The 16,906-nt window shown below is 39.4% G+C and overlaps 1 protein-coding gene across 1 annotated transcript in view; it reads left to right on the top strand.

Moving 5' to 3' along the window:
• The first annotated feature begins 798 nt into the window (after window positions 1-798).
• zbbx (zinc finger, B-box domain containing) overlaps window positions 799-16,906 on the top strand; it is a 35,653-nt gene continuing 19,545 nt past the window's right edge. Inside the window, exons 1-5 of the mRNA XM_042486936.1 lie at window positions 799-863; window positions 1,345-1,458; window positions 12,259-12,361; window positions 13,673-13,724; window positions 14,447-14,562. Coding sequence (XP_042342870.1) covers window positions 799-863; window positions 1,345-1,458; window positions 12,259-12,361; window positions 13,673-13,724; window positions 14,447-14,562 — 450 coding nt within the window. The remainder of the gene's footprint in view (window positions 864-1,344; window positions 1,459-12,258; window positions 12,362-13,672; window positions 13,725-14,446; window positions 14,563-16,906) is intronic.

Consider the following 16,906-nt stretch of genomic DNA (forward strand, 5'->3'; position numbering starts at 1 on the left):
GACTATTTTTAAACTAATTTCAGGACACAAAAATTAGTGATGGCAGGAAAAGCACAGGTGTGATTAATATAATGAATCATCCATTACTTTTGCTCTTTTATTTTGTATTAGTGATAAAGCTTCAAGGGACACTAAATGTAACTGCGTCATTGTTAATGTTGTTAGTTATAACTGTGCTTTGCCTGCTGTGACAAGAAAAAACACCTCTGAAAAAGGTCTGCTAGGTAGGCTATCTATCAAGCAAGCTGAGAGAGGAAGCTATAATGTGCTGCTTTGCATTCTGGTGGGCAGAGGTTTTATATAGGGCACTAGTATGTGAAATGTTTGGGTCTTTGTTAAGAGGTTACCCACCTTGAGCAAAACTTGCAGTGGCTAATCACCTCCACCTTATGTCACTTTGGAATCATCTGAGTTGCAAGCAGGTGTAGCAGCCTTGCTATTACTGTAAAACAATATATGATATCTTTCTTACTGACTAATTTCTATAATTGGCTTTTACTGCCGAAAAGTGTTGCCAGCCATTTGTCAAGCACATAAGTCTGCCAGATACAATTTCAGCACACAAGATTGCTTGTTTTAACTGCCTCTTATACATTGGAGCAAATCTGTCCTTGCTATTTTGTTCATTTCATTGCAGCAGCATTCATTTATGGCAGTGCTTGATTTAGCCTGGGCCCAGCATGATAGCCAGTTTTATGCAATTACTTTTGTTGTTACTGTTTATTGCAGAAGAGGCTCTTTGTAAAAAGCACAGCACAAGACGCAGGAGGAATACCTGAGCTCTCCGAAAGAAGAGACATGAATTTAAATGACTTTGTGGTGCTTCCTAACAACAAGGCCAAATCCGTCAAGCTCAATGCCAGGTAAGATGAGATAAGATCAATGATGTGATTTAAGACAGGTAGAAGCCCATTATGGTTACTTGGCTGCCATACTGTTTTCATCTGTTTCCATTCAAATTCTGCCCACATAATATGTATTTTACAAAATGCAGTTTCGGGCAAGATAAACCTTGTGACCTGGATGCTGATTGTTTTCAGTGCAGCGCATTTTTTTACTTCATATTGCCCAATGCAATATTGAGTCCATTCTACTGTACATTGGTTTCTCATTTGCCAACAGGTAATTGACTGAATTGATGTCTGGCTCGGTGGTTCCCTCATTCAGTGACTAATTGATTAAAGTATTGATCAGTCATGGCAACTGGGATCTGCCAGTGCAGTAGATGAATTGAACGTATTGACGAAAGCCTGGCTGTCCAATCTGAAGGAGTAGGTCATTTGTATGATTGATTGTTGTTGATTGATTGCACATATGTGAGTATGTGTGTGTATGTTGCCATAGGAACTTGCGAGAACAGCACATGGAGACAGTGACTCTGGCCCAGGAGAGCAGAGAGATGGAGGAAAAACTGCAACAGCTGAAAGAGAGCATGAGTAAAGAGAAGGAGGAGAGAGGGTGAGTATCCATGTTAAAGGTTAGTGTACTAGAAAAGGTGGGAAAAGGGGAGGGAGAGGTGACGAAGAGGTGAGGGGGCAGACTGAAGTGGGCAGGTGAGAATGGAGGTAATACAGCTGTAATAGAAAACACAGAAGGGAGTAGGGTTGCAACGGTATGAGCTTTTCACTGTCAGTATGTCAGAAAATATCCTGACTTCACAGAATTACAGTATATGGTGTTTCATTTTTTTTAAAATTATAATTGAAACTTTTCTTTAAATGGAGGTATGTGTAGAGAGTCCGACAGGCAGTCAGAGGATAGGAGATGGCCACACGCATTTTTTCAATACCATAAATAATCAAAAGTGCACACTATATAACAGAAGATAATGCATTACAAGCTGCACAAATGGTATGAAACTGTATACACTTACGGTCTGCTAAGCAGGCATAAGCGTTGTTCCTCCACATACCACCACCTCGTTTTAAAGTGCAATCAACGTTATGTGGATAAATGAAAGTAGATTCAAAAGAAGACAACGCGAAACAAATGTGATGTTTACTCTTTGTTTTGCAGCTTGTTTATATCTGCTAGCTTTAAATATATTATCAGTACAGTACAGTACAAAATCTCGTCATGTTGTTGCCAGATCTTACAATGGTGTGATGCTTAAGCTGAGACATTTCTCAAACAAAGTTAATTCTCATCTGATTTGTCTGTTTGAAAAATCCCAATCCAGTGTCAGAATATTTAGAAGGGATACGGCTTGTAAAAAATGGGTCCAATACCTACTCCAGACACAACAGGTTGAAAGAGTCGATCATAATCTGTGCTCACGGATTGCAGCTATCATCCTAAAGAGGTGGGGCAATGGCGAAACCTGTGTGACACTGATACAGGAAATTAATCTTAAGTGAGCCATCTCGCTTTTGCTGTAGTCTTTGTAGCCAGTTTTCCTTCCATGGTATACTGTGAAAATCCTGCAACCCTATAGGGAGAGACTCGTTCTTCTGTATCAAGTTTTAATTTACTGCACAGACAATTCTGCTGCTTCTTGTATTGTTGCATTCCATCACATTGAATATCTGTGTTTAAAGTTCAATGCTGTCCGACTTGTATCTTATTTTATGTTTTAAACTCCATTAACAACAAGGCTCATTTGATGAGGCTGATCATCTGTCATTCTGTCTGACTGCCCCAACACTTTAATCCAGAGCAAAATATCTCAAAATTCTACATTCCTGATGAAAAATCAAATTGAGCACTCAATTATATACAGTATTTGATTTTGCATGTGCTATAACTGTACCATGAATTAGGTCTCGGTGTTTTCTGAGAAGTCTCCTCAAACAGCATTAAAACATTTGTTTTACTTAGACTTTGTGTTAAAAATCTGCATTAATAACAGCCCAAGGTGGTTATAACAAAGATGCATAAGTAAATTAATACACTGAGTTGGTTTTGTTTTCTTTGGCCTTCAGTCTTGCTTCCCTGTGTAGTTTTTTTTTCAATTTCAAAACCTTTTTTTTTTTTTCCCCATCAAAACACTTTCTATACTGTAAGCCACAACAAAATAAGACAGAAAATCAATAGCAGGTTAGAGCCATGTGAAACCTGAATGAAGAGTTGTAACCACCTGTAACAGCCACACAAAAGAGAAAATACGAAATGATGGCCGATTATATTTAGAAGATTGTGAATTTTGCTTGGTGTAGTAGCCTATACAAGCAAGAACTGAGGACTAAATAGAGAGATTTGGAGGATAAAAGGCTTAACATATATAAATGATGAAAAACGTCAAGCACAAACTGTCACAGCTTAACAGGAGGTGGCAGTGCAGGTGACTAATGGAGAGACAGGAGTCACTGAGGGAGGTAGGAGGGTGGTAAAAAGACTGCTACAGCTGTAAAAGAGCAAGCCACAAAGAAGGTAGAGGCACTGAGTAATAGAGACGGATGGAAGAGGGGACTAAATGAGAGAGAGGGGGAGGTCGATGACTTCTCTACCTATAAAGGTCAAGAAAAGGTTGGAAGGAAAAAAGGAAAAAGCCTCTCATAGATGAAGTAGGCTAATGCCCATATAGTGGACTATTCTAAAGGTCAGGGAGTCCTACAGAAACGTGGTCCTAACAACTTGTATGCAACTTTACTAATTATTTCTTCAATGAAGAAATACAACAGTGTAAGGGGAAGAATCAGATGTTAAACTAAGCTTTAAAATAAAGGTAGTAAAATGACAATGACATGGCAAGCGTTGACCCAAGTATCCCATTTCTTTTTAGTTTTTCTCTCTCTACCTTTCCCAAAATTACCATTACCAAAACTGATTTCACCAGTCTGAGGATCTTGCCATGTTTTTGTTTTGCTTCTGTAATTGCTGCTATGTAGTAAACATGGCTTAAATTTGTTTGTATTATACCATAAATTTACATTCACAACGCATAGAGTAATTGCAAAGGATTTAAAGAGGCTCATAGGTGCAGTGTTGCCAATGCGTTTTTTTTGTCTATAAATACCTCCAGGGCTGGAGTGGGACTCATCTTTTAGCCTGGGAGTTTTATGGCTCAGACCAGCCCACTGTAGTTCACAACATTTTATACTGGAAATATATATTTTTAGCCTTACTAGTATGTAAGTCTGAAATACAGCAATATTCTGTACAACCTTGTTATTCATAGTTTATTTTATCAAAAATCAAATTTCCAATTCAATGGAAATATGTAAATATAAGTTCAAGTCTCCCCTCCATATAAAGGTTTTTATTTTAAGGTTTTTTTTAAAGTCAAGTCAGTTTCATTATATACTGCCAAATCATCAAGTTTTTTTTCTGGGCACTTTTTATATTGAACAGGTCTGGACTGATCTCTCTTTATAAATATTAACATGAATTGAATCCTGCCTGCCCACGCTGGAGTTATGGGTACATGACTGCGCTTGGTCGTGGCTCTTCCTCGCTCTCACTGTCAGCAGCAAACTGGTTGAGGGGCTGCTGCTGCTGCTGAGGGGCTACAAGGCAGTGTTTCACACTTATTTGTGACATACTTTGTGCAAAGAACTTATTCGTATTGTGTATGTAAGGCTATATATCACCACACAATTCACTGACGAGATTCATAAACTTGAACAGTGGTTTGCAAGCCATGACATATGTTGTGTTTTGCCCATCTGGCATCTTGATCTTGCATTGCTAACTTACCTGTGTCATCATCTCCATCTGGCATTTTCTTCGAGATGTTGCTATCACAGTCAAGTCGCAAGTTTGTTTTAATTAAAAACTTGTGAAGTTTGGCACATTTGGCCCCGTCAGCTTGTAGAGCTTTCCAAAAAAAAACCCAAAACAAATTGTCCATCTTGTAGGCTACTTTTTATGTCGTGCATCTTGCTCACATCCTTTACCACCTGCAACTCTAATGGCAATGACTTTCTTGGGGGGAAGCGAATGACCAAAGTCAGGTATCAAAGGTAATTACGTTATCAGTGAGGTGACCCATTGTAACCTCCTGGGCTCCGTACACCATGTACACTGGCCCTTGCGGCCCCACAATCAGCTCGCCCACCAGGAACTTTCCTGGTTCTCCAGACTCATGGCCTGAATACCTCCCATATATTTATTTCTTTTTGAGAGGCTAAGGCAATAAATTGGATAGGTCAAAACTGAGAAGTGCAGTTGTTTGTCTTCAGACAAACTATTTTGGCAGCAACAAATGTTTTATTTCATATCTGAGACCAAAATTTATCTCCCAAAAGAAAAAAAACCCATTTTGTATCAAAACGCTGCAGACGCATTAGAGCTGGTGGTGAATTAATAAAAGGATGATTACAGACAGTGACTGGCCAGACATTTTGGGAGCTTAACAATGTTACAGTTTTCTAAACAGGCATTATTTGGCTATATTGACCACATATTCAAAATCTTAATGGGTACTCTTTGTCTTGAAAAGTTTCAAAAGTTAATAAAGTGACACAATAGCAGTCCTAGAATGAAAAGTTACAACAGCTTTGAGCCTGGCTCAAAATCTCCATCATCCCCACTGGTTGGCAGATGCATTCTAGGATACATGGAGTATCCAAGTAAACTTGATCCTTAATAAAAGCATGAACACTTCTGGACATTTGGACTTCATCGGACTAGATGTCGACTTTGAATTCAACACTACTTGGACAGTGACTGATTACAACGATTTAATAATTCCACTAGTACAGACAAGAACATATATTGACAAAGGCCTTTTGATTTTTCTTTCCCTCAGGTTCACCCATCCATTCATCTCTTGTATGATAAAGTCTGAAATTTTTCCTCCATACATAAAATAGACCTGTCCATATTCACACAAATCAAGGCTGAACTTGCCGAGGAACACAGTGTGATCATGTTCTCTTTGAGGTAGATGTATTTTCCTCCTGTAAAGGTCAGGCCAGCATGTAATGAAATTGTCTGAGTCAGGATGCAAACTGATCAACCAAAACAGACTTTTCTGCAAGTCTCCACATTTCATTCTATTTTTAAGTTCTCACTTGTCAGATGACAAATGATAAGTGTCATCATGACAAAAGAGATTATGTTTGTCTGTTATTCTGCTCTGGTGATCAACAGTCAGCAGAATACAAAAGCGGGCATGTTTTTGCTGATTAACACTGTGATGGCTTCAGATATACTACTTCAACTGATTATTGGCATGTAGTGTGATTGAATGATCACACTATCGCTGTCACACTGTCACCCACATCTATTGTGTCTTTGTTTGTTTTGCACTAAAAAAAGTTGGATTTTGATTAGGATTATATGGAAGCGAAATTCTAACTTGAGAAAATAACTCTTTGCCCTGTTTTTTTCTGCATTAATGACATTTTTATTGCAGAAATATGAGAAAAGTTTTAAAGGAAAATGAATCTGCTATACTTTAAAAAAAAATTAACCAGATAAACATCTTCCTACAGAAAACATGAGAATTTATAAGATCATTACCATGAAAAAAAAAGCTGATTTTTTTCAATGAACACTGAGATAATAATCTCGTTAATTTGGAAAAGTAGTGCATATTGTTTCTCCATGAAAATCTTTCTTATATTTTTATCATTTATTTATTTATTTTTATTTATTTCATTTATTAATAAGAATTGATTGGGCATTTTATTACACGAGTGAATGCATTACACTACCATAGCATTGGAAATTGGGCTCTATGGTATTATTTAATATAATGGGGCAGCATCCACACAGTGAATAGGCGCATATACATAGTGACATACAATTACACACCACCACGAAAATTACACTGGCGATAGCTTGTGTGTGAGTGTCTGTGTATCTAAGACTATTAAATATGTATGCTAGGCTGCACATTAATTTAAGGTGGATTGAATTGCTCACTATCACACACAAAATAGCCTTTTTTTCTGCTCACATTTCATTACATAATATGTACCTGGCTCATTACTATGTCTGTTATCCAACAAATTCAGATTGAAGGGCATCCCAGTCTGTGAGCAGGAAATTAATTTGCTAAATGCAAACAAACACTGGTTATTAATGTGATTGTTTTATTCTCCGTTCCCAGTTTACCCCATTCCATCTCATTTCATTAATAACTCAGAGATGCGTTATCCAATGTGAAGTTATGGAGAACAGTGTAATAGGAGTGTATATCCAAATATATTAGCACATAACTCAGGGACAGTTTTAGGGAGAGGCAGAGTATGTACATAACACACAGACTCCTTCAGTAACAGCCAGAAAAAGGTTCCACACACACACACACACACACACACACACACACACACACACACACACACACACACACACACACACACACACACGTTTACAGGCAGCATTGCTGATTACCATATCAGTGATTTAGAGCTGAGGTATGATGAGTCACTCTGTCCGCATAATTTAATTCTATTGGTTGAAATTCATACATCATCACAAACAAGGAAATGCATGCCGCTGGTTATAATTGTAGGTTAATGTTTATAGTTTTAGGAGATTAGTTGTGTGTTTGTTTGTGTGTGTGTGTGTGTGTGTGTGTGTGTGTGTGTGTGTGTGTGTGTGTGTGTGTGTGTGTGTGTGTGTGTGTTTGTATATGATTACTGCTCTGTTTCTAAGTGGAGCCTAGCTCTAATTAAGAAGCCATACATCAGTATGGGGAGAGGGCCCGCTTGTCCAGGCTGCACAAACGATAAGCACATAAACACAGTGTTTCCTGTCACACTGAAGTACTGCAACATTTACTGCTCCACCAGTCCCAAGATACGACAAGGTGTGTGCATGGCTGCCTGTGTGTTTTTTTGATTCTAGCTCTCCATAAATAATGGTACATGTGTTTGTGTTTGTTCTTTTAAACATATTGCCAGTTACAGAGAATACTACCTTTTTTGGTTCATCATTCTTGTGTTTTTTAATCAGTAAAGACACACTTAACTATGCTACTCTAAAGAAATCCTGCTTAAGGCCTTTCTCTTTAAAATATAACCAACTTGGGAAAGATTTTCCAATTGAGGGTGAGAGCCAGCTTGAGGTGGAACGATATTGTAAAAGCTTGTGTTTGTGTGTTGGAGAAACTACAGGCCTAACTACAAACTGTAAGCAGATGAAACAGTTTACTTGGGTTATAATTGCATCTGATTACATCAGAATTTTCCTAATTTTTACTTTGCTGATAAGAATAGTAAAATAGTTGACTTTTCTTTTCACACAGCCATTGTTGATTAATAATGGTTTGCTGATTTGTTTTCATGTGCAGTGGTGTCACTAATCAGTTTTGACTGCACAGAGCTGTTGTCAAGAAAGGCAGTCAAACATTTTAATGCCTTTATTATCTCTAGAACTACTGCTGGTTGCAGATTAAGAGCTGAAGCAGAGACTCACAGCAAGTCCCTTGTATCAGTTGAGATTAGTCAGAAGATGAGTTTTGCTGCCTTTATATTTAACCACTGCTTTTCAAGTTTAACCTGTTTGCTGTACATTAATCAACATTTCTAGTTTGTGTTGTGTATTTTCTATCTGTTGGTTGACATTTTTGATAAACTGAGAAGAAGATGATGGATGGCAGAGGACAAGTTTGTCGAAGATGTAATAAGGCTGAAAACACACGAAATAGGATTGAACAGAAGCAGTCGTGGAGTAAATTACTTTATTAGGTACTGAAAAAAAGCAAATACACATGTCCTGTCAAGCTTTTACAATTGAACTCCACATGAATGTAGCTGCGGTTCTCCCCTCCCTTTTATCTGAAGAATGTGTGAAGTAGTGCAGCAGTCTTTTAGATGTGAAACCCAGAAACAGTTTAAATCAATTAATTGGTATGCCTCTAATGAAAAAGTTGAAAAAGTTTCTCATCATTTTCTCTTTAATTGACATGGGACAAAGCAGGCAAGGATGGGCATTTGGCAGGTAATCAGGTGTTCTGATGTATGATGTTAGGGTACCTGGATTCTCTCTGAGCTTCCTCCCTTACTTGTCTTTTCCTCTCAGAACACACAAGCGAATCGTTGACAAGCCTTTACTGTAGATCTTCAAGCTATGATTTATGCTCAGGCTGTGCAGTGTACTGTGTGTCTGTGTTATGCACCACTCTGTTTTTCTCCCTCTGCTTGTCTCTTAGATCGCAGAGCTCCCAGACTAGACGAATTGTTCGTCTTTGTCTTAGAGTCGGCCTACACTCACACACATTCTTACGTATGCACCCGAAGAATAGGCAAACAAATTCAGTTTACTGAGAGGAGGTGCAGTATAATCAGTTTGTGAAGAGTACACAGGCGATAATAAAGCCAGTCCAGCAACTCGGGGCAAATGCAGTACATCATTCACTGTTTTGGCCTGCCCGATTCACAGATGTAATGTAGCTTTGTCTTAGGGCCTACACAGCTTATAGACACGAGCTCTTGTCTTATCTAAAAGTACAGTTAATGTTCCCTTTGTCCTGCTTCTTCTGTTGTCTCTCTGCTTTGTTCTTTATTGGCTCTTTCGTCCTTCTTTTTCTACTTTTACTAGCCTTTGTTTATTCCTATTCTATTTGTTTTTTTGGTGGTCATTTCAAAGGTTTAAGTTGTCTTGTCCTTGCACCTGTTTCAGTCTGCATGTGTGCATACATACATGTGTCAACCCTGTGACCTAACGCTGCTCATGCTGGACTAAAACGTGTTAACATTTGTTTTTATAAGGTTCTGAGTTTGAATCTTTTTTGCCGTTGTCTGGACCTTCCTTTTTGCCCTGTCCTCTTATGTCACACTGAGAGAATTGAGAGAAATCTCAGTTACTTTGGCATAAGACTTCCTATGCAATTGTGCATGTGTGTGCGTGCAGGACACAGATGTTGTCAGTTCCCCCTTTGGGTGCGATAAGTCAGTTAAAGGTGATAGCCATGTGTCAGACATGAGTATGTCAACGTACGACAGGTGGTGTTTGCCTTGGGTTAACATTGAATTGTTTGATGCTTCTTTCTCTGTCCTTATAATGTAGTTTATCTGTTTATCATTTAGAAATGTGAGCTTGCTCCAAGCTAATGTGAAACAGTACTCCTCACTGTGTTTCTTCCACTTTGACTTTGATGAAGAGATGTTCTTTGACGAGGTGGCATTAGGTGTCACATTTGATGTTTGTTTCCAATATGCAAGCTGTGACTCAGAGGTTGTTGTCTGCTATGGATTCGCTAGACAGTGAAAGGTGGACAGCAATGTGTGAGTGTGCCCGTGTCTATGTATGTGACTTGCTTTGTGACTTTCAGGTGTGGTCAGGTCACTGCGTATAATTCTTACTGCATGGCTGGCTTTACGTGGATTGACAAAATCTCTTTCACACACACGTGCTGCTATTGTTAGTTAAAAGTGTTGAAAATAAATTTGGTATGCGACTTTCTGTGTAACAGATGTGGTCAAGTCACTGCATGTCATTCTCACTGCATGGCTGGTTTTACATGGACTGACAAAATCTATTACACACGCACACACACACACACACACACACACACACTGTTATTCGTACTTAAAAGTGTTGAAAATGACTTTGGTTGTTCTGATTATTTTTTGCAGTTTGGAGTGGTCTGCCAGCACTCACAGTCAATGCAAAAGGTTGAGATGGTAGTTTGTGTTTGTAAGACATAGAAACATTAACTGTGGGAATGTGTCAGTGTCTGTATGTTTCTAAAAACAACTTGAAGCCATTATTATTTCGAAGTGTGTTTGTTCACTCATACACACATATGTGTGGGTGTAATTGAGTGTGTGTCTGTGTGGATAATGAGATCTTTGCTAATGCAGAGTCTACAGAGATACACAAACAGACACACACACTTTATCTCTCCAGGTTGCCTGTCCTGAGGGGACACCCTGTCATCCTGCACCGACAGGGGTGTGCCTCAACTGTCTCCCTTAGCGACAGTCCAGTTGCCAAGGTGATGTCGCTAGGGTGATTACCTGACGCCCACCCTCAGTGTCAGCACAGCACAGCTACGGCATCAGGGGTGCTGGCAACTCTTGCCATCACATACACACAGATACAGAGAGACACACACCCACGCACACAAATAGAGTCTGACTTCCTGTGCCTTGACAGGCTGCCAGCTCAATCCAAAATAAACTTCTTTCAAAGACAGCCAGACATCACAATAGCATAAATAGCATAAATAATTCAACAACATGAGCATGAATAACTCACGTCTAAATGAGGATCCCTCTCCATTTCTTCACTTTCTGCAACTGACAGGTGCGTCCTGCAATAGTGTATTAGTGTATAAGTGCATGCATGTGTGTGCATATTTGCATTCATGTATTTTAATATGCATCTATGCCTGCTTGTTTAAGTTTAAGTAGGTATAATTTCTGTAACCTTTCATGTTCTCTTTTAATGTGTGAAATTTAATAGACCTCTGTTGTGTGCAGCAAGGCGGAAAACATCCTTTTGGTCTTCGACTGAATCACTCACTGTGGAAGTTTACACCCATTGTGCATAATTTATGTTAGCCAAATTCTTGTGTGTATGTAAGGGCAAGTGGCTAAGAGCTTTTCCTTGCTGTTCTTATTCCTCTTAACATCACAAGGACCATCTTGTAACAAATTAAACACTCTTTTCAGTTTAACGGAACAAAGTGATTTTCTTAATTTCTTTTTTTCATTTTTTTCACATGGATTTAGGGATTAAGTTACGTGGTGCTGTTACACCTTTTTCATGCTGATATTAATTTCTTATTCTTGACATCAGTGCCTTCTCCTCTACTTAAAACCTGGCACTGTTATTAAAATGCTTCAGTCGACTTTGGTACTTCAATGGATTAAAATGAATTAATCCTTAGTTTTGCTACATCTGTCCTGCTTCACTTTCACCCATTGGAAATACAGGAATGGCGAGGTGTTTGCATTGAGGTTCTTTGCTAAATCTTATAAGTCTAATACAGCTTGAGTATGTTTTTTTCTGCTTTTTGTGTGGTAAAAAAGTTGATCTCCTCCTTTCATTATGTTTTACTCACATAAACTTTATGCAACGTGGACAATTATACCAAACCCCTCAAAAATTGATTTAAAAGAACTTGTACCCAGATCTGCTAACGTAAAATGAATATCAGAGTGACTTCTACATTTTGTGCATATAGAAAATATTTCTTCATGAAGAAAAGAGGCATTAAGAAATCAAATCAAGGACTGAAAGAAGATGTCATCACGGCTTCTGAAATGTGATAGCTTTAGATACTTGTAGCTCTTGGTAGCTATGATACTGTAGATGAGCTGTGCATGTCACACTCCAAAGGACTGTATTCCAAGATTGTTGGCTTGCCTTGCCAAAGACAAACCCCTTCTCTCCCCCTTTGTCTTTTTGTCTGTTTAGGCATTCTGGAGGGTTTAGATGGAAGTCTGGCCAATGTGGTTCTTTAAACAGCAACGCTTTAACAAACAGCTCCAAAGAGACCAAGGAGAACAGATTCAAAAAGGTACCAAAGAAATCTAACAATGCATCTACGGATGTGTATATCATGTGTTTGCAACATTATGCAAGAATTGGTATTTTTACCATTTGGTGCACCTACTTTAGGAGTGGCATACCTCGTAGTGAATACAGACCTTCAGTTAGGGGCTGCTGCAACTCAAATTGAGTGAGATTGCTACGACTCCCCACCACATTAGCAAACTTTTGTTCGCTGCCACCAGATTGATGTGACCCTTGGTGCTGGGGTATGCGCTGGCTGTTAGTGTTGATATTGTAGCAAGTGCTACAAATAGGCAGGAATATGCACTCTGCTGTCAAATTGTCATTGCTTTCTTTTAGCCATAAGACAGATCACATGTCAGGACAGTGTAAACAGCATGTAACCCGCATTAGTTTTCTCCATTGCAAATGTGTTATTCATGCACTGCTAATGGTGTATGTGGTATGTATGATGTCTTTATTTGGCGTCCCGAGCTAACTTCTTCCTATAGCGAGCTAGTGATGTGTGCGGTAATACTGCAAAGTGTTTTACACTTCTCCTGGGAGATCCTACCAGCTCACCAAAGTGACCCAGTGCCAGAACAGGCACTTGGCATGTTGAATGGGAATGAAAGCTGTGCAATTTCCTTATTACAAGTCTGTGTACCATCAAAATGATTGTGAAACACATATTTTGAGGTAAAAAAAACTTGCACAATGTTGCTTTAAGTTGTTTTAAACTATTGTATTCATATATATCATCTATGTAAGGTTATTGTGATGTTTAATGAGTTTGCTTGCACATTTGTTGTCATGCTGATGACCACTGGAAATTGATATATGTTACTTGTTCTCAAGCCAGATTCCTTAAACTCTGAGAAGCTTTATCTTGTGAGTTGTGATCTAAGGGGTTATTGACACTGTAACAGATGTCTCCTAGTGTCTGTTTCCATATATGCTGTGGGTACACACTGTGCCTAGATTCAGAAACATACCAAAAGTGTGCAACTACTCATTAAGTGCACTGTGCACTGCACACTTGAGATTGCAGGTTGTGCCCTACATCTCAGAAGAAAAACCCTTTTGCCTTTGTGTTTACACCAGAAAAAAAGTGCTCATCTTAAAAAGTTTACACTGCCTGAGAGTAAAAAAGAACACAAATAATTGAATTGAAGATTGGGTCTACTAATGTTATAAAACATGATAAAACAATATATGACCACAGAGTAGTTTTATATATATTCATATAAATTCAAATATACTTAAACCTAAATATAAACACATAAATAGAGAGCTCACACAAACTGTTGCCATTGATGTGTTACTTCCTGTCCAGCTTTCAGCAGGCAAGGTGAAGATCCGAATGCTGAAGGATGAGCCACTGACAGGTAAGTTTTTACAGCCACCACCGTGGCTTCAGCTGTGGGTTACCTGCACCTGCACCAGGTAGCCTTGACACAGATCTGTTCTCAAAAAACGTGGGGTCTTTGATACACAACTGTGTATTAAAATTCTTTCTACTCTCTACATGGAGTATTCAAAAGCGGCTACAGAGAATTACCCTGGGAACTGAAAGAGGTTCAGTGTCTTGCTCACGGTTACTTCAGTAAGGTGGATACTTGGCATCACAGGGGCCTGACTGTGGAGCTCTCTTGTTAAAGATTGATCTTTGTAACCAGAAGCCAACCTTGGCAAAGTTATCAATGTTTTATACATGCCTGAGGCACAAAATAACACCTTGAATCAGAATGTTTCAAAATATGCTGGTGTGTGCTAAATGTATACAGTAACAGTAAATACAACTTTATAAGGACTGTCCTCACCTGCAAGTAGTCATAATTGTAAATGGTGATATATCCTTTTTTTATTATTTACTACATAATACCTTTCAGAAGAGTGGCTTATAATTCCAAATGGTTGTATAAGCATGTTAATTAGTAATGTTTTTTGCACAAAAACCACAAGCATCTCTAAAATTTTGCATATACTCCACTGTATTTGTGACACTGTTTCTGTTGCAGGTCATTTACATAAATATCCTTTCAATGTCATTAACATATAAGGATATCCTCTTCCCAAGTGCTAACAACGGTATACTTACTCTGTTTAGCCCTACCTCAGCCACCACCTCCACCTCCAAACCCTGCCATCGGCCTTCAGACAACAAGAAAGAATAGGCTGAGGGGAACATACTGTGGACAATGTGAAGTCCAGACTGCAGGACTGGTAAGCTCTCAAACAGAACATACACAGATGGCACTTTTGTGCTGAAATCTTTGTACCTCTAGAGCTGGGCAGTGGCACTCACACTGCCATGGGTCTAGGTCCACAACTTCCTGTACCAGAGAGCAGTTTTTAAAAAAACAAGGAGTGCTCACTCTGTAAGTAAAATCTGGGGACCGAAACTTCCCCAGAAGTACACTGTGCACTGACTGACATACAAACAAAACGAAAACAAGACTGCTTAAGTTAAACAATCTAAGTAGACTGAAGATGATTCGTTGTTTATTTTCTAGTTTCATCCATTTGTGGCTAGTGTGTGCGGAAATAAGACTTGTGCATGTGTGCCCAGTTCCACAGTGATTGGGAGCTTTTTAGCTTTATAAATCTCATGAAAAGAATGCACGTTTCTTTCTTTTAGAGTGTTAGCTGAATCTATATGGAGTTTTTTTTTGCATCTATTGGAGTCAAATAACTTGAACTACACTCAGATGCAATTCTGAATTTCTCATTTTTCATCTCTCTTTCCCTATTTCTTTTTTCTACCTGTCCATTGCTCTACACCCGTCTATCTATTAATTTTCTTCTGGTGCTCTACTGTCCCCTCTGCCCTCTGTCTCTTTCTGTTTTTCTGTTCTTTCTCTTACTCCTGCATCAGCTGTTATCTCCCTTTGACATCCAGATGTCTGCTGTCTCCCACCTCCTTCTCGCTGTATCACTTTCTTTCTTTCTTTCTTTAACACATTTTCTCCTTTCTCTACCTTATTGTTTTTCACTGTCATATCCCTGCCTCTTTCGATCTTCCTTTCTCCACTCTTTCCATCATGTTTATCGCTGTCTTTCTTCTCCTCTCCCAGCCTCTCTCTCTTCCTCTCGCTGTGCCTCTGCTGTCCTATCTGTTGGTCTATCTGTGTGTTTGTGTTTGCACTGATAACAGTTTAGCCGGATCCATTCATCGATACTCAAGACCTCTGAGGGCACCATTGTTTATTCTTTCTCGCTCTTCATCCACTGTTGCACAGGAGGAGGGGCCATGGCCTGCAACTGTACGTGTGAACAAGAGGGAGAGAGAAAGATAAATGAAAAGCCCTACTGTTTGTGTGTATGTATGTATGTGTGTGTATAATGGACTGTGGCAACCTAAGCTGAGTAATACATGCTTGATGACCAGTCACTCCCACATCCCCACCCTCTAGATCCTCAGCGACTATTGTGTAATTCGTATCCTATGTCTGACCACGAAGCCAGCAGAGTTTAGTATTGAATAACTGAGAGAAAGAGAGAGAGATAGAGAGAGAGAATGAGAGCAATGAGGGAGAGAGAGAGAGATTGATTGAAGGAATGAAGGAGAGGGAGGGGTTGGACTGATTGAGCTGACAGCCACCATTTTTCTGGCCCTTTTGTTGTGGAATAAGTTATTTTAAGTGCACCACACACATAACGTTAAAATGTAATGTGGTAATTTGCTTGATAGTGCATTTGATGATGATGGTGCTGAATTGTCCAATGAAGGGCCCAATGCCCCCAATGCCCCATAGTGATAGGCTTAATGGCAATGCTTATAGTAGTCTGGGCAAGCACATAGGCTAAACACACACACAAATACACACAGTCCAAGCACACACACACGCGTTTTGGATGGCCCTTGTGCCCTATAATGATGGCAATAATGGAAAGCGTTACGACTCTGTCCCTGCCATTCTGTCTGGAGCTGCACTTAAGCACACAAATGCACGCACACACACTCATGCACACGCAGTCATATACACATTTGGGCTTATTTTAAACTATGACTCACACATACTGGCTCAGACTTTACCAAAATGACATGTGCACACACGCACACACTGCATGTCTAGCCTTGTGCTGTATTTTAGAGTCATCCAGGCAAAAAAGGACCTCATTTCCTTCAGTGTAGCACAGGAGAGCGCAGTGATATGCTGCTTGCAGCCTGATAGGGATGCCTAGTCCCTGGGGAGTGGCTGTAATTTATCCTCAGGCCTGAGAGGGGAAATGAGGCCCTGCTTTATGGGACCATTAAAGGGCAATGTCGCAGCTGTAGGCTTGCATGTGAATCAGTGGCCCAGCCAGGAATTTTTCATAGGGGTGGCCCGGTGGGTGCATTAAGACCAAATGTCATGACTGAATTTAAGGAATCCTACCCCAGGAATGAGTCCTTAAACCCTAAAATCAGTTAGCATCTCAACACCTCCAGTTCCCTCATCTCAGAGTCAGTGGGTTTTTTGGGTGGGTCTCTGGTTATATGTCTGAATTATGGTCTGTGGTTAACACAAGCTTAAGAGACTTTTACGTTTTGTTCCATGACATAAAATCCAGTAGTAAATACCCC

Source organism: Plectropomus leopardus, chromosome 5 (assembly GCF_008729295.1).
Source record: "Plectropomus leopardus isolate mb chromosome 5, YSFRI_Pleo_2.0, whole genome shotgun sequence".
Taxonomy (NCBI): Eukaryota; Metazoa; Chordata; class Actinopteri; order Perciformes; family Serranidae; genus Plectropomus; species Plectropomus leopardus.